Source organism: Protopterus annectens, chromosome 3.part0 (genome assembly GCF_019279795.1).
Source record: "Protopterus annectens isolate FY-2018-M chromosome 3.part0, PAN1.0, whole genome shotgun sequence".
NCBI classification, from domain to species: Eukaryota; Metazoa; Chordata; order Ceratodontiformes; family Protopteridae; genus Protopterus; species Protopterus annectens.
Window position 1 is genome coordinate 814,452,538 of NC_056731.1, and position 20,212 is coordinate 814,472,749.

The following is a 20,212-nucleotide window of genomic DNA, read 5'->3' on the forward strand; positions in this document are numbered from 1 at the left end:
TTTTCCTCTAGAGATCAAATCCAACTTATAATGAGAGATGAATGTATGTGACCTTGCTCAGGTCACTGCTGCACAGATATCATCCAGAGAAATCCTAGACCAAAAAGCAGCAGACGTTGCCACAGATCTGGTGGAATGGGCTTTAATAGGACCAGGTGGGGATAGTCCTTTATCCTTATAAACTTGCAGTATACATTGTGTAATCCACCTGTCTAAGGAGACCTTGGAAATGGCCTTGCCCAAAAAGGGTCTAGAAAAGGACACGAATAATTGGTCAGACTTACGAAACTCTTTAGTCCTGTGTAGACAGAAACGAAGTTGTCTATGAACATCTAGCAAGTGCAGCTTATATTCACCCTTGTTCTGGAAATTTGGAAAGAACACAGGCAGATTAATCATCTGGTTAATGTTAGATTCAGAAGCCACTTTCGGTAAGAAAGAAGGGTTTGTGTGAAGCGAAACCCTGTCTTTATGAAAAAATCAAGTAGGGGGCATGGCAGACAAAGCTTGAATCTCAGAAACCCTTTTAGCCAAAGTAATGGCCACTAAAAAAGCTGTCTTCCAGGACAGAAATTTTAAGTCTACTGACGCTGCTGGTTCAAAAGGGGGTGCCACCAATGCCTGCAGAACTAGAGTAAGGTCCCAAGGGGGAACGAAATTCTTAACCGGGGGACGCAAGAGAAAAGTACCTTTTAGAAAGGCCTTGCACAATTTCAAGGGGGCCAGAGCATTCAAATTTTCGCCAATATGAAAATTAGATATGGCTGCCAGTTGTACTTTCACTGTGGGGGAACTAGCCCCTTGTTGAAAAATATATGACAAAAACTCCAAGACTGCAGGAACTGGGGCAGTAAATGGATCTATGTTTCTCTGAGAAGCCCAAATAAAGAAGCGTTTCCATTTGCTGTGGTAAACCTTCCTAGTGGAAGCTTTGAGGGATGCCACCAGAATACTCTTTACCAAAGATGATAAACCAGGAGTCCTAGCAATCAGGGGAACGGGAGCAACCAAGCAGTCAGCTTGAGGCTGCCCAGGTCAGGCGGACTGATGCCCGAGAGATGGGATACGAGATCCAGGCAGGGATCTAGAATCCGTGGAGGAGTTAGAGCATGAGACCAGAGGAAGGGGAACCACACTTGATGCGGCCAGAACAGGGCAATGAGGATCACTTTGCACCCCAGACAGTATGCTTTCTGAAGAAACTTCGGAATTAGAAGTAACGGGGGATAGGCATACAGTAACCCGGGAGGCCAAGCATGGACAGGAGTGTCTCTGGGGGAGTCTCCTGGGGAGGGGATTAGAGCAAAGAACTTGCTGCACTTCGCGTTGGAAGGAGACGCGAAGAGATTGCAGCAAGGGTGACCCCACACTAGGAAGATCTCCTCCGCTATTGACTGTTTCAGAGACCACTCATATGACATTAGAATAACCCGACTCAATCTGTCTGCTAAAATGTTGGAGCATCCCGGGATATGCGTTGCGATCAGAAACCAAATGGTGGAAATCGCCCACTCCCACACTCTCATGGCCTCTCGGCAGAGAGGGTAAGATCTGGTCCCTCCTTGTTTGTTGATGTACCAGACAACGGACATGTTGTCTGACTGAACTGCAATTGTCCCTGGGACTAGAAAAGTGTGAAAGGCTTGCAATGCTAAAAGCACTGCCCTCATCTCCAGAACACTGATATGCAATCTGGTCTCGGTTTGGGACCAAGTGCCTTGGACTGTCCTTCCCAAAAAGTGTCCCCCCCCCCACCCGAGCTGGGAGGCATCTGTGGTCACTGTGGCTTGGGCTGGGGATGTTAAGAATGGGCGACCTGCCAAGATTTCCGGCGATTGGAGCCACCAAAAAAGAGAAGTCTTGCAGGCTTTGCTGATGCCATAGGGAGGTCTAACCAAGACCACTGAACTGCCAAGGTCCACTGAAGCATCCTCATGTGAAGGCACGCACATGGTAGAATTGAAATTGCTGCTGCCATGGAGCCTAGGGCGCGGAGAATGTCGCTCGCCATCGGTGTCCTGGGGCCAAGGATCACTGACGCATGGGCCCGTAGGTTCTGGATCCTGTCCTGAGTGAGAAAAACTTGTAATAGTAGGGTGTCCAACCGTGCCCCTATGAATTCCAAGGTCTGTGTCGAATTTAGGCGGGACTTGGAGATGTTGATGGTGATCCCTAGATTGACTGCAAGATGCATGAAGGAGTCTCTGGCCATGCAAAGTAGACGCTTGGTGGTAGCAGCGAGGAGCCAATGGTCTAGGTAAGGAAACACCTGAATTCCCTGAAGCCGCAGGTGAGCCACTGCTACTGCCATAACCTTGGTAAACACCCTGGGGGCTGTGGTGAGACCAAAGAGTGGGGCTCTGAACTGGAAATGAATGGCTCCCAGCCAGAAGCGAAGAAATCTCCAGGAGCTTCTGCAAATCTTGATATGGTAGTAAGCTTCCTGGATGTCTATTGAGCACATCCAGTCGCATCCTCGGAGATAAGGTAGGATGAACTGTCAGGTGACCACCCGAAATTTCTGCTTGGCTACCGACAGATTCAGGGTAGACAGGTCCAACATGGGTCTAAGGTCCCCTGTCTTTTTTGGCACTAAAAAGAACCTGGATTAAACGCCTAATCCGGACAGATCGGGGGGACCGATTTGATGGCCTGATTGTAAAGCAGCTTTGAAGTCTCGTGTACTGCGGCCTACCTTTGAGTGGGTGGGTGGGACATCCGAGAGGCGCTTTGATTGTATAGGTGGGGTGATGAATGGGATGGAGTATCCTCTGGATATTATTTGGAGCACCCAATGGTCCGTCATGATGGACTCCCAAGCAGTTAGGTGCAATGACAATCTTCCTCCAACTGTCTCCAGAGTAGGACAGTCGGGCAACCCCTTAGGGTTGCTGCACGGGTCGGTCCGAGAAGGTCTCCCTCGACCCAAAGTTCTGCGGACCCCCTCTGCCTCTGGGGCAGCATCTGTCTTGTTCCCCTCTGCCTCTAGGAGATGATTTATCCTGACTGTTGCGGGAAAACTGAGATTTTATGAACCACATCTTCTTCTAACATCTCCGATTCCTAGAAAAGGATCTTTGAAGGCTAGAGAAGTGGACTCCGACGGCAGACCGTGTCTTCCCGTCCTTCTCGCTCTGGACTAAGGTGTCACGAACTGTCTACTCAAAAAGGGAGGAACCGTCAAAGGGAGCATTCGTAAAAGACGCCTTGAAGGGATCAGTGAATTGACAGAGTCTGAGCCAGGCGTGCCACCTCATAGCTATGCCAGTCCCAGCCGCCCTAGCCGCTCCTTCCGTGGCATGAGAAAGAAGATGCATGGACATGTTAGAAATGGATTTCAGAGTCGACATTTTCGCAGAGAACAGCCGCTTATCCTCTGGCGACAAGGACTCTGGGGGTGACACAGCAAATTCCGTGACCAGGTCTCACTGGAGTCAAATGACGTGTGCCAAATAATTCAGTGCTTGTATGGAAAACGTCGCTGAAGAAAAAACTCACTTCCCAAAGCGGTCCACCACCTTAGACTCTTTGTCCGGAGGGTGGACTGAAGAACTTTCCTGAGCCAGTTCTCTCTTGGTGGCAGCCACCACCACCATAGCGTCCACAGGGGATCCCTTGTACCAAGCCTGTCTGTCTGTGGGAGGAGAAAAGATCCTGTCTGGGCATTTGGGTATTGGCTCTATGGTGTCAGGCTCCTTCCATGCCTGCATGGTGATAAGATCCACTAATGGATCTGCAGGAGGGGACACCCAGGATGTAGATGGGCCCGTGCCAAAAGCCTCCAAGTATACTGATTTGTCCTCTGAGGGTTTTGGGGCTGTCCAACCTCCCCTCTGGCAGAGGATTTCCATGTTGTCTCCAAAGGAGACTTCCTCGGGAGTGGACCTTGGGGAACCCTTACCTTCATCCAAGTCAGTATCTTCTGTGAGGAACTCAGGGGAGTCCATGTGCCTCCTCTTACATGAATGCTTACATGGGGCCTCCTCAGTGGGACTCTCTGAAGAGGGCTCATAAGTCATGGGGGTTCCACAATGGGATTCACCTGGGGGTCCTCTGGCACGGGCTGTCCCTGGAACAGGCTGATGGGAGTCATGACCAAATCCAAGGCAGTCTGGGCGGAGTCTAAGGCAATGGGCTGGGGTCTCAATCCCTGGAAGAGAACCCTCTCCACCATGTCAAAGGTCAAAGGAGAGCGCACCTCCTTGGCAACCAACAAGGGAGAAGCTCTCCCCGGCTCCATCGTGAGGATAGGGGTCAAGGCCAAGATAGCCAGGGTTTCGAAGGAATGGCTCGGATCCGACAAAGTCTGAGCCAAAGACATCTCTGTTCCTTCGGATCCGGCTCCCTGTTCTTGGTCGCGAGAGTTGCACGGATCTGAACAAGTCTGATCCATGGAACTCAAGGTAATGGCCGGCATCGAAATTGGAGGAACCGTCGGCGCCGAACCTCCAGCTCTGAGGATCCTCGGATCCATAAACCCCGAGACTGATGGTCGGATTGGGGAAGAAGAGAAAGGATGGAAGAAGAGCATAGAGGTCCCCTCTCCGGCCGGAGAGGGGCCTGGCAAGACTCCCATTTGGATTTGGGTCCGAATGAATCTACGCACCATCCTGTCCACGTCAAGCTCTGATAGACTCCGAGTCGACCGCGAGGAGGTGATTGACTCGGATCTGGCCCTATGAGACGACCTTGAAGAAGACCTCCGATCCAGGGGCTCCGTCGGCTCCGGGGAGAACCTCGCGGAATGGAGCTGAGGAGAAGTGGTCATAACAACTTTCACAGGTGTACTGGGAAAAGGCTCCCACTCAGGAGATGGCTTGCTGTGCCTCTCTACCCTTTTCTCTCTCTCTTTTTTGTCCTTATCTGCAGCTTTTGTCCCTGCCTCAGCAGGCTTAGAGGGAGGTTGAGTCCCGGCCTGAGGGGGGGCTTAGTCGGCTACAGGAGCCGACGTCGAGGCCATCATCTCTAAGGCAGAAACTGGTAGCAGGCCCTTGGCTACCAGTTTCCCCTTCCTTTTTCTAAGGACTCTGGGATTGAACCCTGCACACACAGAACATGGCAAACTAAGATGGGGAACGCCAAGGCAAATAATACACAGAGTACGGCTATCAGCCGGTGAAAGCTTGTGGCCACACTCTGTGCATTTCTTGAACACTGGTTTAGGCTGGTCCGCCATTATACACTCCACTGAGCCAAAATGCTAACTAGACACACGCACACTCAGGAGTTGGCTAGGCCTACTCTAATCAAGAAAAAAACACAAACTTTCTTACTATTTTTTTTTTTTTTTTTTTTAACAAACCGAGAACAAGACGAAGGGGAGGAAGGGATATGACAAACAACTACTCTCACACACTAACTAAAGAATCAAAAGTTCCACTTACACTACCCAACTTGGAGCTACAGAGACCACGATGCGTGCAAATGAGTCGGCAAACAAGATCTGAGGGAAGTTAGGAGAGGTGAGGGATTATGGGTAAGGGGAGGAGCTTGGAGCAGATGCTTGATAAAATGTTGCCAGCTCGGATCTGATATGGATCCGAATACCCACAGGTTGCAGATAAATGAAGTTAACTACTCCAGATATGAAGTTAACTACTTTAGCTCCAGGAATATTTCCTTATCACAGAACCAAAGGCAGCAGCCCTAGAAGAAGCATCTGCTGCATCATAACTATACTTAATGGAATGGTGAGCCACCTGGGAAGAAGTCCCTAACAGGGAAATAGCAGAAGTCTTCCCTTCAGAGTCTGGGAGATCAGAAATTACCTGACAGGCAGGGGAAAGAAGAGCCAAACTGTATCTGGACAGATGGGTCTGATAACTGACAGCCCTAAAAACTAAGGTAGCAAAGGTATAAACCCTCTTACCTAGCCTTTCCATAGTTCTGTGGTCTTTACCAGAAGGAAGCAATTTAGTAGAAGGCAGTAACTGAGATGGCTTGTCAGATAGCACAGATGAGTCATCAGAAGGACACCTATACTGAAACATACAGTCCTCAAGCACCCTATAAAACATATCAGGTTTCTTGGGGACAGGAGGCTTGGAATCGGGAGCCTTAGGATGCAGTAGAAAAGGCATCCAACAATGCAGCTAAAACAGAAGGAACAGCAGAAGGTCTAGGAGAGTCCATATGCAGGAGCTCATACTACCTCTTCTGTACCTCAAAAACCTGGGCACAATCCTATTTAAAGAACTCCATCATTCTGGAGATGGTGTCCCCACAAGAAATTCGCTTGAAAGGAGTGTCAGGACTTGCAGACTTCTCTTCCTCAGATGCATAGTCTAAAGGAGAGGGAATCTGAGATGAATAAGCAAGGGCTTCCTCATCTGAATCCACATCCTCTCAGAGGAATCCTGTTCCCTGGGTCCTTTGAGGGGAGTAGAGGACCAAGGGGGAGCTGGAACAGAAACTCCATGAGGAGGTTTCAAAGCCATCAGGGCATTAAACAACCCCTGTGTGAAATTCTGTCATTCACTCTGTGGGTCCTTAGCAGCTGGAGAAACATGCTTAGTATTTTGCTTTTTCTTCAAAGAGATCCCCACCTTATAAAATTTAGAAGTCTCAGACCCCATATGGCATTCAATAATTGTAGTTGGGACTTCCTCTCTAACCAAAATCTGAAGAACACCCCTAGGACACTTGGACATAATCAGCTGCGGTTCCCCTGAATGTCCATAGCAGACATCTGCAAGGCCTCCAGGGACATGCATGGGGTTGGATCCATGCCAGCCTAGAAAATGGTCGCAGTGGAAGAATCCAATGGTGTAGCCTGGTGATCCTCTTGACGTTCACTTGCCTTGAGAGAGATATCCAGCGGAGGTGGTACAGCAGAAGAAATGGATCTAGATTTCTTGGCCTTCTTCTTGACAGACGGCTGACCTTCGGAGCTAGAAGTTCCTTCCATTGTGTCTTTCTCTAAAAGCTTAAGATGCTGGTTCTCCTAATACAAGTCGAAAGAGGAAAACAGTCTAGGGACAGTCTTAAGAACAAAGGCCTGACAAATGGAACAGGATGCAAGGTCGTAGGAAGCACAGAGACAAAATAAGCACCGCTCATGACGATCTTTAAGGGGAATCGGTCTCCCACACAGGCATTCACCCTTCCTGCATGACATGAAACTCCACAAGCAACAATGCAAAAAGAAAAAGATAATACAAAAAAATCCCAATGAGGCACTTATTTGAAATGGCTTGGTGAACCAGCAAATGGAGTGGGTGTTCAGACCGACAATCAAAAGATGGCGTTTGGAATGGCAGTAAAGGAATTCTGAGGATGGCATGCCCAGACATTACCTTTATGCCCTAAGCTATGCGAGGAGCATACATGTGACATATGGCATACCTTAAAGCAACCTAAAGGCTTTGGTATAATATAATATATTGTAATGAACACTGCACCAGTTAAATGGAAGGACATCATCTTATTTCTGTAATGAACACTGCATCAGTAAAATGGAAGGACATCATCTTATTTCTGAAAAATAAGGGGTGCAGCACATGTTTTAAGGATTCATCAAGACCCACTACAACAGTGATACTCCAAAAATGCAGTAGAGCAAAATAACAAACTGCTAGGCCTTGAGGCTCTCCTGCATTTGGAGTACACTTGTATGTGTGTGTTACTACAAAAAAACTGGTTTAAGAGCCCAGAGAGCTCCCCCTCAGTACCTGTGTTTAGTGTATGTCACTAGCCAGCATATCCATGTTTGTTAGAGACCACAGTACCTCGAGACAGCTACCTACAGGCCCACAAGTGGAACTTGTAGAGAGTGAAATCACACTGAAAGGGACCATCTATCAGATCACAGCACACTACAGGATCACCTCTATGTCACCAGAAAATCATATAACATTCCTAAATATTCTTTATGAATTTGCTACAAGTCTGAGAGCTACTATCCACTAACTACCCAATGTAAAACTGGGGGACCTATATGACCAATGCAGGATATGCAGAAAAAAAATCTGAATATACAAACAAGAACTATCTGGACCAGATTGTTAAGACACCAACAAGAGGAAAAATATACTTGACTTGATCCTAACAAACACAGTATCTGTATCTATATGTACCATCCCCCAAGGTATCCCCTTCATTGGTCAAGTAAGATAATAAACAAGTAACCTGCATCAAACTCTCCAAACCATCACAAGCAAATATCACAACATTCAAAGATTTCAAACATACATATCTCCTACAATCCCATGATGAAGTCTCCAAATGCAAGTATAACAGTATAATGGTATCTCCCAAAATGTTGATATTCTAAATAATTAAGTAGACAAACTCTACTCCCACCTAGACAAATGTATTAACTTGGTAGTCCCATCTAAATACAAACAAATGGGGAAGTTTAAAAGCAAATCAGTATAGTGGCCCATGAGCATTAATAAACTATATAACAAAAGGAAAACTCTCGTTAAACCATATAGCAGAACAAAAGACCCCCAAATTAAGAAGATCAAACAGCTAGTTAAGAAACTAAAGAAGTTCATCAGAAAAAACACAGGCATCCCATGAAATCAGACTAGCTAGAGAAGCCAAAGACAACTACAGAGCCTTCATTAGTTAAGTCAGGAAAATAAATGCTCAAAACTGATCAGAGGTTATTCATAATGGACCTACATACACCAATCCAGTAGACATTGCCAACATACTGGCAAATACATTTAATACCAGCTTCACCCCAGAGACATCTATTCCAAGCCTACTTGTCCCAAATGGAATCAAACCACCAAACATCACAAAGGAATACGTACTGAATATACACTCCAAAATGAAGAACATCTTATTCACAGGACAAGGCAACATATCCGGTAGTGTAACTAATTTTCTCCAATGGAGATCTGGATCCTTGTATCAGTGGGCTGAGTCGAAGCTTTTTAATAGAATAAAAGTATGTCCTCACATTTCAGACACATGTTCATTTTTGGAACCATAGAGGCTATTAAAACGGTGTAAATTTCAAACTCTTCAGCACAAATTATTTTTTAGTGGTAGGTATTTCTTTGGGTTCTTGGTCTTAAATGGGATTTTATAAACCGTAAACACAGTAGCTATTAAGTTTGCAATATTTTGTAAGCAGCTTACAATTTCTCAGCAACCACTCAAGTTACACACATTAAGACATCAGCATTGTGTACATCCAGTTGAGAGCTTTCATATGAGGCTAAGAAGCTCTGTTTGTGCAACCTAGGTGCTGAGATATTTAGAAACACATGACAGCTATGACAATATAAAAATATTATATAAACAGCAATTAGTGTCTCTTTACCTGCACTACACAGAGGTCAAATATCAATGCAGTTGTTTGCCATTTTGTAGGCTTTAAGATGAAAATTTTGCATTGTTTTGTAATTATTAATTCAAATATGAACAAGCAATAATTGATGCCCAGAGGTGTCAGTAGGATGTAACTGCAGAAGCACATGAGTTGTCAATCAGCTTTAATGAATTAATAAATAGCAGTAAACAAGCACTGGTGGATCTAATCTTCAGTCTCTAAAACAAAACTAGCAATAGGCTTGGTCTCTCAGGTGTGGTGCACAGCTGTTGTGATACCAGTCCACAAGGGTGGCCCTAACACTGATCACTGAATCTTTGACATCAACAACATATTTATCCATCCTACAACACAATATAGAATATAAAAGGTTAAAAGCAGCAGTAGTTTAGAAGAGAACAGACAACAATATCAAACACATTTTAAAATATAAGGAAATGTTATATTTTACAACATAATACACTGTCACCACTAGGTTTTAATCAAAAAGCAACATGGAATGTAATTATAAATTAATTTATTACTAATTATAACTGCACTACTTTTATTAAACTTATTTTTAAATATCTTTTAGGTATTACTGAGATATATTTAATTATAATTTAATTGCTTTGGGGCATGTTGTGTGTGTGTGTGTGTGTGTGTGTGTGTGTGTGTGTGTGTGTGTGTGTGTGTGTTTTACACACAGTTATTTTACTTCCACTGATAGATAGTTGAAGCTGTAGCAGAAGAGGTAATATAAGCAATGAACATGTAAACATGAACCACTTTTTACTTCTGCTAACATATTTATCCATATCAAATAAAACAAACATAATTACGTTTTTTGTCAAACCTACAAAAATCTCTGACCTCCAAAACTTCAATCGTAACCCTTGAAAAAAGGATCCCCTTATGTAATTACCATTTCATGCTCCACAAATAATCGAAAAAAATGCTGCTGACATTCATCATAACCATGGTAGTTTAAGAGGGTTAAGGCTAAAAAAGCTTCATCCAGCATGCATGAGATTGGACTCCCCTGCTCAATCTTACCAATGTGTACTTAGCCTAACCCTAACACTAATCCTGCACTTACCTTAGAAATACAAACTTTTTTGTAATACAACCACAATTTACACAAACTAAATGTATGGTAGTGTTTTGATGACCACCATTTGCTTCCTTTTGCGAACTTCTTTTTTTTTTTTTTTTAAGTTTTTAAAATGGTCATGGTCAGAATTCCAGCATCAATCACCTAAGTGTCAATGCTTGTGCATTTTGATAAATTAAATATATATGTGTGTGTGTGTGTGTGTGTGTGTGTGTGTGTGTGTGTGTGTGTGTGTATGTGTATTTACTAAAATGGTAACACCCGAAAACTGGTACTATATTACTTAAAAAAAGAAACAAAAAGAACCAGCAATGCGGAACAGTAAACTCAGGAAAATAGTTGATTGAATGGTTTAGCGCTTTCATCTTTATTAAAATAAACACATCATCAGAACCATTCCATACTTAAAATATAACCAGTTAAATAACTTTAAAAAGGCACACACCTCCAGAAAACAACCAATCACGAGTGCCATATAATCTGAAACACTACTACTTCCTTACAGCACCACTGTTACCAAAAATCGATTCCGTATTGAAATAAAAAATTATAAAAACTGTCAAGATGCTTAAAAAAACAACAATAATATAGTATTAGCCCATCTTCTAAGTTCACTGCGTATCAAAATATTTTTATTAATCCCTGGAGGACTGGTGGCATATAATCTTAACTGTCAAAGCATCTCTTTATGCAAAAGCCTCAATTTTCCAGTCCCCAGAGTAAACCTCAGCTCTAATTTGTTCAAGGACCAAAAACTTGTAATTTCCAGGACCAACACAGGTCAAAGAGTGTTTAGCGAGGACACTTCTACTGTCCACTTTCTGTACACTGTATAAATATTGATATATTCTCCTATTTAAAGCATTATTCATCTTGCCTATGTAGAATGCTTCATAATGACCACAAGAGGCAAGATATATCACTCGCTCTGACCAGCAAATGAATCTACCTCTCTTCCCATATCTGATAATCTTGTCATTAAATTCCCAGTGTAGTTGGCTTCACTAAAACTACACGGATGACACCTACCACATCTCAGAGTTAATGGGAATGAATGTGTAGCATTCACTGGGAGTCTTTCCAACATGTTCTTGATATTATTTCTTCTTTTATATGTAAAAGACGGCTTATGTGAACCTAACTTTTTAGTGTTGTCATCACACTGGAAAACTACCCAGTTCTTACATACAATATTTTCAATAACTTTCACATCCAAGGAAAATTGGATGATCATATTTCTGCTAAATACAGTATCGATTACTTCAATGCTACTACTCCTAGTCAAACCAAATTTCATAATGGGTCAGTATTTCCCCCGTTTCCCCCCCATATTTCGGATTTAATGGAGTTAACCAAAGACTCTGGGTACCCACGGTCAAATAACATGTTCTTAAAGTCAAAAATTCCTTTTTGCACATTGTATCATTAGAGGTAGGCCTAGATACCCTTATCAACTGGCTCCTCACCCCCCCTCTTTTGATGATAGGGGTGGCAACTTGAAAAAAAAAAACAGAAAACTGTTGCAAAAAAGTAGGTTTTCTATAAATCCCTGTTTCCAGTCTACCCTCAGGTAGCCGTTGAATCTTAACATCTAAATAATTAATCTCAGTAGAGCCTATCTGGTAGGTAAACTTTAGAAAGCTGGTACTACTCTCTATCTGACCTACCAGCTCAATAAAATCATCCTGACTGCCATTCCAAAGAAGCAATAGATCATCTAGGTAACAATAATAATCTGCACTATATTTAAATAGGAGAAAATGAAACAACACATCCAGTTCCCAGTGTGTGTGTGTGTGTGTGTGTGTGTGTGTGTGTGTGTGTATATATATATATATATATATATATATATATATATATATATATATACACACACACACACACACATATACACACATACGTATATGTATACATACATGTGTGCATAAGTTACTATCACTACAGTCAGTACTATATATTTAAAAACACAAAATAATTTAACAAAAATCTATAAAAGCACAGCACTGAAACAAGAGCCTTTACAATCGTAATAGTCTGACAAAATTAAGTGTCATAATATTCAGGTCTACTATATACATATGGTTTAAATTTCTTAGACTGCAAGCATATTTTAAAATATCCAACACATCTGGTGATTATGGTTCATATGTTAACTAAAAGCAGAAGTTCAATTTTAATAATCTTCAAGCAGCAGACATTATCAAAATAAACTGTGCCACACAGATTTCTATGAAATCTGCCCGAACTGTTAAAGGTTTAACTATAAAAAATGTGTCTTTCTGAACAGAGACAGTGGTAACAATGGTTGGTTCAAATATTTCAAATTGTGAACAAATTTTGCAAAAGTAAACTATAGAACACACTCAACTGCATATTGCAACATCACTTAGTGAATGCTAATGCTGCTTGGTCATAATACATAACAATGGTACCCACCTTTTTTGAACACTTGCACTTCTGTGTTCCCAAATAGTGATTTTGCTTTTTCGTAGTCATTTATTACAACATCATAGTCACCCTGATTAAGAAAAGAATAACAGAATGTTTTAAAATGTTGTGATACAAGCGGCCTGCTAGCCTACCAACATGCAGGCAATAACCTTTTGTAACAGTGCTATAAGAGAAAGGTTCCTACCTTCTGAATATTCCTCTCAATGTTCAATGGAAGATTAAAAAGAAATTTGAAACGCTGAAGGACATTGAGTGCATTTCTAGTAGAATCTGCTTTATCCTTCCTCCCCAGAACCTCCTGAAACAAAGTATCTGCAGTATTGCTAGCACCTAGTTACATAGGAGATAAATGTACAAATACAAAAAATTAAACAGATTATCCAAAAAATGGCAACTGAGTTTCTATGAAATGTCATGGCTCAGTCAAAACACTTTGAGAAGCTACAGTACAGAAAAAAGTTAATTTTATGGCTACACACTAGTGCCATTTTCAACTGTGACAACAGGGCTTAGCTTCTGACTAAAAATAAAAAAAGCAGTTCCTTTCATTATAATCACCACCAGTGCTCCCAAGAGAAAGACCTATTTTGTTTACACCTGACAGAGAACTACAATTAACCTATTTACAATAATAATGCCCATGTTAAAATCCTGGGTTCTTCATGGTAGAGGAATTAAGCTTACTAAAATACTTATTCAGTAGTCGCTGACATTCCTTTCACATCTTAAAATGGAATCAACCTCAATATAACAGTGCTTGAATGCACACTGTTTCATTACTATGGTGCAGAATTACACATTTGTGTTGGCTACTGCTCCATATAGCAAACTTAAACAAGTCTCTGGGGCATATTTTATAGATTTCATGTAGAGTTTGGTTTCTGAAATACAGAAACTGAAATAACTTAATTAAAAAAATGTCAGTTTAAATTTAATGTAGCTGAAAATAAAATGTGTGGCTTTGAAAAGATTCAGGAACAGATCAGAAGTTTGATTTTAGTAACAATGTTATCTTACTATTCAACAAGGCAATATAGTTTAACTGTTTCTTATAGTGAAGAATACAATTAATTACTTAAAATCTCCACAGAAGAAGTGAAAACATGCATATAAGTTTAGTAAGTGCAACAGATAACGCACTAAGCATAACGCACTAGGCTTACAAATATTTCAGAACTCAATAAAAACTTTTAATACAAAAACAAATTCAACACTTTTAGGTATACTCTCTTTTTTGTACCAAGGCTACAAAAATCTCACCATTATCTGGTCTAGTGACCATAGTTTAAGCAAAGATGAAAAAAATTACATCAGTCGCTATGGGTGGTTTGTGTATCCTTTACTGCAGCCAGCACTGTGGGTGGCCCAAAGTGAGTGAAAGTCATCTTTGTAAAACAATTATTTAATCCAAACAGTACATTAGTATGAAATCTTAAAGCATCCCTTTGAATACTTCTGATGAATGATGTCCCAATTAAAAAAATCTGTTTACGGATTCAAAAAATAACTCAACCTATTTTTAACTGGAGTTACCAGAAGGACATATCAGACAGAGGATATACAGAATATACACCCTAGTAACATTTGGCAAATGAAATGACACTTATCTACTTGGTATATAAAATATGATTTGTACTGTTTTGCAAAAGTGACTATCCACTTTACTGCACTGCAACAACAGAAATGCCTTAAGAAGCTGCAAGCAATATCCCATTTTTATTCAAGCTACACGTTTAGCATGCATTTCAGTTCTATAAGTAGCAATGTCTAACTTATATTTTAACATACAAAAATGTTAAAATAAATAACCAGCACTGTCCTTGTTTGAAAGTTTTTCACTGTTTTCCAAAGGTCCAAACAACATTTTAAATTTCTTAACAGAAGAGTGGTCACTGCTTATTTCTTTATTTTTGCCTCATACATTCAAAACATTTAACTTAAGACCACAATCCTGCATTTTTTACTCTTCAGGGTAGAAAGAAAAGAAAAGCAGATGGAAAAGCGTGTTATTAAATATAACTATTTACAAGTCAAAATTACAGTTTTAGGAGGTTAAAAGAGTGTTAACACATTAAATCTTCAGACTGGACAGTAAACTACTGACCAGTTTATAAACCTGTTTCACTTTATGAATGTTAATAAAATCATAATATATCTTACTACTAATTAAAAACAGAGTCTTCTGTACATAAATATAAATTCCATGTCTGTATCTCAGCTGTTAGTCTTCCCACATAGCAAACAAAAAAGAAAACATACAGAAGGACTAGGTCAGCTCAATACACAGGTATGAACAAATAGTAACAGTATGGAATATAAAAGTATAGCAATCATTTCTCTTTCCAGATATACTAGGTAATAAACTTGTACTATATAAAATATTAATACATGCATATACACAGTCACACATGCATATTTGTTAGATTTTTTTTTTTTTTTGCAATTTTAACTGATATATAAAATAAATATTTTAAAATGTATGCATCCTTATTTAATAATTAAGTGATCAGGAACTGACTAAAGTCCTTAGAAGAAAACACTAGAATGATACTACTGCTGCATAAAACCTAAAAGGTTTCAGAAATTAAACTGCAGAACAACAAACCAAATGCTTAATTGATGTCATTAACAAGCAGGTGTTGGGAAGTCTGTGCTTTCACAATTCTACGTGCTACTTGAGGAAAGAATGAGCACAAAAATGAAACTGGTTACACTGGTCATTCTAAAAGCAACAGCACTACTGCTGGAATCCTGATATGGTCACTTTAATACATACTTTGTTTTACAATAAATTTACTATTCCTTTTTTTTGGGGGGTGTGCCTTTGAAAAGCCTCATGTACCAGTTACTAAAGAGATTTACTCCACTATCCAATTGATTTTGATAAACAAACATGCTTCTCTGACACCTGATTACATAACAATTCTAAGACATAATTTATTGCTCTTAGCCATGCAAGAGATTCCAAGTAAAAATCTGAACAATTAAGATCTACAAATAGCTTTTAAGAAAACAAAACTTACGGTTCAGTACATTCTCCAGTCTCTGCGTCATGGACCCTTCCACTTTTTCTGTTCCATCCACTTCCAGTTTCTGGTGTATAGCTGGAATAAATGGATATTTAAAAAAAATCAACCCCATTTTGGCAGGTCAGAAAGCATGAACTGTTTTACAGTGCAATACCTATGCACATTTTAGATAATTCTAGTAAGATACTCACACATATCTCACATATTTAAATGTATAATAAAAACAGATACAGTCTCACAAAGAAGTAAAAGAATATAAAATTCCTGATGTAGAAGCCATATTCGTGATTCTCAGCTGCAAAAGTAGGGCTAAATAATATGCAACCATTTATTAAGAATAAGCACTCACATTAGCAAATGACCAAGGCTTCTTGGTTCACATTTTAAATATATCAAATACAGACTTTTGACAACTTTTCATAACCAATAACTGATGCACGGTAAAAATTCTGACTAAAATGTGGTCAAGTTCTTAAGCTATGCTGTACCCTCTATAACTATTAGTTTGCATAAATTATACTAGACTACACTCTCTAAAATTTCATATGATAAACAGAAATAAAAAAAGGTTGAATAATATATATTTCTCTAATGTCTTATTAAAAATGTCAATAATTCAAGCACAAAATGTCCATTTTAATGTTTTTATAACTTTTTTATACTTCCTGACTGATTCACTATGTGTTTTCATACCTGCTCCCTATGACTTTTTCACTACCATCCACTATTATTCCAAATTAACCTACCAGTCAGTAGCCAATATAGCAATAACCCACGCCTGGGTGTGGGTAATGCTAAATTTACCCACGGTTGGCGTGGTTTGGTCCCGAGGGCGAGCCCAGGGACCAAACAGCCAACCGTGGGTAAATTTACCATTACCCACACCCAGAAGTGGGTTATTGCTATTATACCATGACATTATTTAAGAAAAGAAACTGTTACTTTTCTTAAATAATGGCATAGTATAATGCCTGTTTACTGCCCTTCCGCAGATGTCTTGGCATCCGCAGTTCTGATGTACTGCGGCGCCGCGCAGTACATCAGAGTTGAGCAAAACGGAGAAAGCAAGATCTCCGTTGCTTTTATGTCTCGCTATGTTAAATGAGTTTAACATAGCGAGACAGTTTAAAATAAGCAACGGACATCTCCGTTGCTTATTTTAAACTGTCTCGCTATGTTAAACTCATTTAACATAGCGAGACACTAAAAAGCAACGGAGATCTTGCTTTCTCCGTTGTTTTAACACTGTGCTATGTTAAATGGGTTTAACATATGAGACAGCTTTAAAATAAGCAACGAGATCTCCGTTGCTTATTTTAAAGCTGTCTCGCCATGTTAAACCCATTTAACATAGCGAGACAGTGTTTAACGAAGTTATACTAATGGAAAAAAGTCCGGGCGACCGGACCTTTTTCCATTAGTATAACTCGATTTACAACGGGCACGCTGGCCAATCAGCGTGCACGTTTTGGGGGGATCATGGTATAATATAGACTGTTCCATGTTTCAAGATTATGATGGTGCACAGTGTGATGAGGATCATTCATGCTAACCAAGCCAGATTTATGTCAACCTGTTTCTTTACCTCCGTAGCAGTGGCATACTAACACCTGCGCACACATGACAGCAACCCTGTGCTGCCACCAGTACTCCCCTTATGGCTATTACTCATGCTTTCTGTAAATGACCATAAGGTTCACTTAGGAGCAGCCAAGACTACAGACTACCATACTCCAGAACAGAAGCATTAGTGCACTCTACTTCATGCATTCACCTTCTAAATAGGTAGTTACCTCCAAGGAACTAAAAGAGCACTAGGTGCAACTGTATCAATATCTGTACTGTCTCAATCACCTCTGCTACTGGGAAAATTCTAACTCTGGATCTGTCTGTGCTGCTGGGACAACTCCTGCATTTTAATATCCAATGCATTTAAAAAGGAATATAGATTTTTCACAGCCTTTTTTACATATTTACACCATGCAAAATTCAGTGCTGTCATTTGTAATTAAATAAACCTTTCTTTTATGTGTAGCAAGCCTGTAAAATCTGTTACAACATGAAGCTTCTGCAAACACAAAACCAAGAAAGTGTAACTGTGCAGTTTACAAACATACAGAAATATATGACTTTACAATAGCTGTGTTAACCTAATGAACAACATTATTCAGAAAGATGTTAGTAATTAGGTATGTATGTACTTTAGTTTCATTTTAGCTTAGTGGTCTAGAACCTTTACAACATACACTGAAAAATGAGGCATATTCTGTAACAAGTAATATACTAAAAAAAATAACCGGGGAAACAAAAATGTCAAAATTCTAGAATGCAACATTGTTAAGCAGATTTAACAAAGCATGAGACAATTTCAGAAAACAAACTTTGTTAATTAAATTATATTAAACACTGTCAGTGGTATAATAGGTAGCAAACTTGACTTTGTTACAGAAGGTTGTGTTCTATTCAGAGGTTTCATCTGCTTCAATTGGTGGTAGCTCAGGTGGATGTAAAAGATCCCATGGCATCTCTCAAAAAGCATTGGGGAAGCTCCCCACTGCATTGGTTAAATTTTCCCTAGTAGTATAAACAGCACTAGCCTAGTGAGGTTAACTCAATCAACAAAGGATAAATATACATGGATTTCGGAAGTGGCTTTTGCATTCAGGGACATGATTAGAAACTAGATAAACATGTCTCATGCATGGAAATGGTGAGTAATAAAGGGACAACGAAGAGGATGGTTATTAATAACTGGAAAGAAACTATAAAAGGAGAGAAGAAAGACAAGCAATAATGAAAAAAATTATGCATAACACAGTGATAATTTTTCTACTCTAAAAGCTTTATGAATGACAGAGAAAAGAACTGCTAAGACAAGATTTAAAGGATGACAGTTTGGGTTTTGTGATGATGTTTGCCTAACTTTTTACTCTTCAGTTCACATTCCCCATCTCTGAAACTCATGAGTCACTTACAGCAGTTTTTAAAAATATACCACAGTTGGATACATACAGCAAGCTGCAACCAAGAAACTGCTCAGACATAATCTTAAAGTCCAAACAAGAACAACCTGCAGCTATTCATATGTATTGCCTGCTTAGGAGTTAATGACAATTGGAACTTTAAAAGTAAAAAAAGCTGTACATATATGCATCAAGACACACAACAGATACATGGTAAATAATGCAGTCTACTATGAATTTTCTCTCTCTCACAAATTCAGTACTTACTGCCTTCTTAACCAAATTCCAAAACTGCACATTCATTTCACTGCTGCTCTTGATGGTTTCTATAGTCAGATGTCATTGTTTATACATTTTGCAAACACAGAAGAAATACAATTCCATAATTATGAAAAAGCGCTGCAATCTACTGCCAGCAGAGGGTAGTGACTGTTACTATTAGGACCACACACAGAGTGTTGTTCTGCTATGTCCAAAGCTCTGCAATCATGTACTTAGAACAGCATACACTGCAATATCTTTCTTCATAGTTGCAATCGTCTTTAAAGTGCAGGTCCATGCCTAACAGCATTTGAGGGTATTAAAAATAAAGCAGAACTTTTAAAATATACTTACAATACAGTTTCTACCCTATTGCAAGTTTATTTTAAAATGCATGCACTGTGGATGAATCAGAGTCCGCAAAGTTAATCTTAGTGAAACAGTTGGCCCCCAGCATAAACCACTGGAGGTCACAACCAGCTGCAAATAGTGGTCAGAGAAGGCTTTCATGGCAACAGAGATGACTGAAGACCGAGATACTAACTTGAGCAAATGCATCAAGGAAACACTCATGGTTCAGGAAGAAATAGGAAGAACAAACGATAGTGTCTCAAAACAACATGTATGAAAATGATAGAACAGATCTATTGTCAAGCCACATATAGAAGTAATGTACACAAGGAAAGCTTATGGTGAAATGCAGAAGTCTAGGAAATTATCAAAACAGCAGAGGAGTACAAAAAGAAATGGTAGATGGAAAAGATGGACCTGGTTAAGAATGAATATTAGCTGGCTAAGAGAGCAGATGTAATGTCAAAGAACAAGGCATCAGAAAATCTCTACCAGCTTATGCAAAGTGAATCAGCACACAGGACAATTGGGCTCTGTCAAGTTGCAAAACAGCCAAAAGAAAGGCAAAGAAAGTCACTGGTAGCCATCATTCACAAAGAATCACCATCTACAATCTCCTCACTAATGCAGAAGGAGTCAACAGTTTTTAAATGAAGGAAACCACACAGAAAAATTGGACTGCAGCAATGTGGATCCTGAACATCATCATTTATAGGTAGATTAGGTACAAAACTGTACTATCTTCATTCCATTGCCCGCTAACCTATTCAATGGTGAA

General features: G+C 40.1%; 1 protein-coding gene across 2 annotated transcripts in view; it reads right to left on the bottom strand.

Moving 5' to 3' along the window:
• EXOC2 (exocyst complex component 2) overlaps window positions 1-20,212 on the bottom strand; it is a 2,261,550-nt gene that overhangs the window by 1,539,526 nt on the left and 701,812 nt on the right. For both annotated transcript variants that reach the window (XM_044065154.1, XM_044065156.1), the window contains exons 7-9: window positions 15,854-15,934; window positions 13,015-13,160; window positions 12,816-12,897 (exon numbers count right to left, since the gene is read on the bottom strand). In XM_044065154.1, the coding sequence (XP_043921089.1) occupies window positions 12,816-12,897; window positions 13,015-13,160; window positions 15,854-15,934 (309 nt within the window). The remainder of the gene's footprint in view (window positions 1-12,815; window positions 12,898-13,014; window positions 13,161-15,853; window positions 15,935-20,212) is intronic.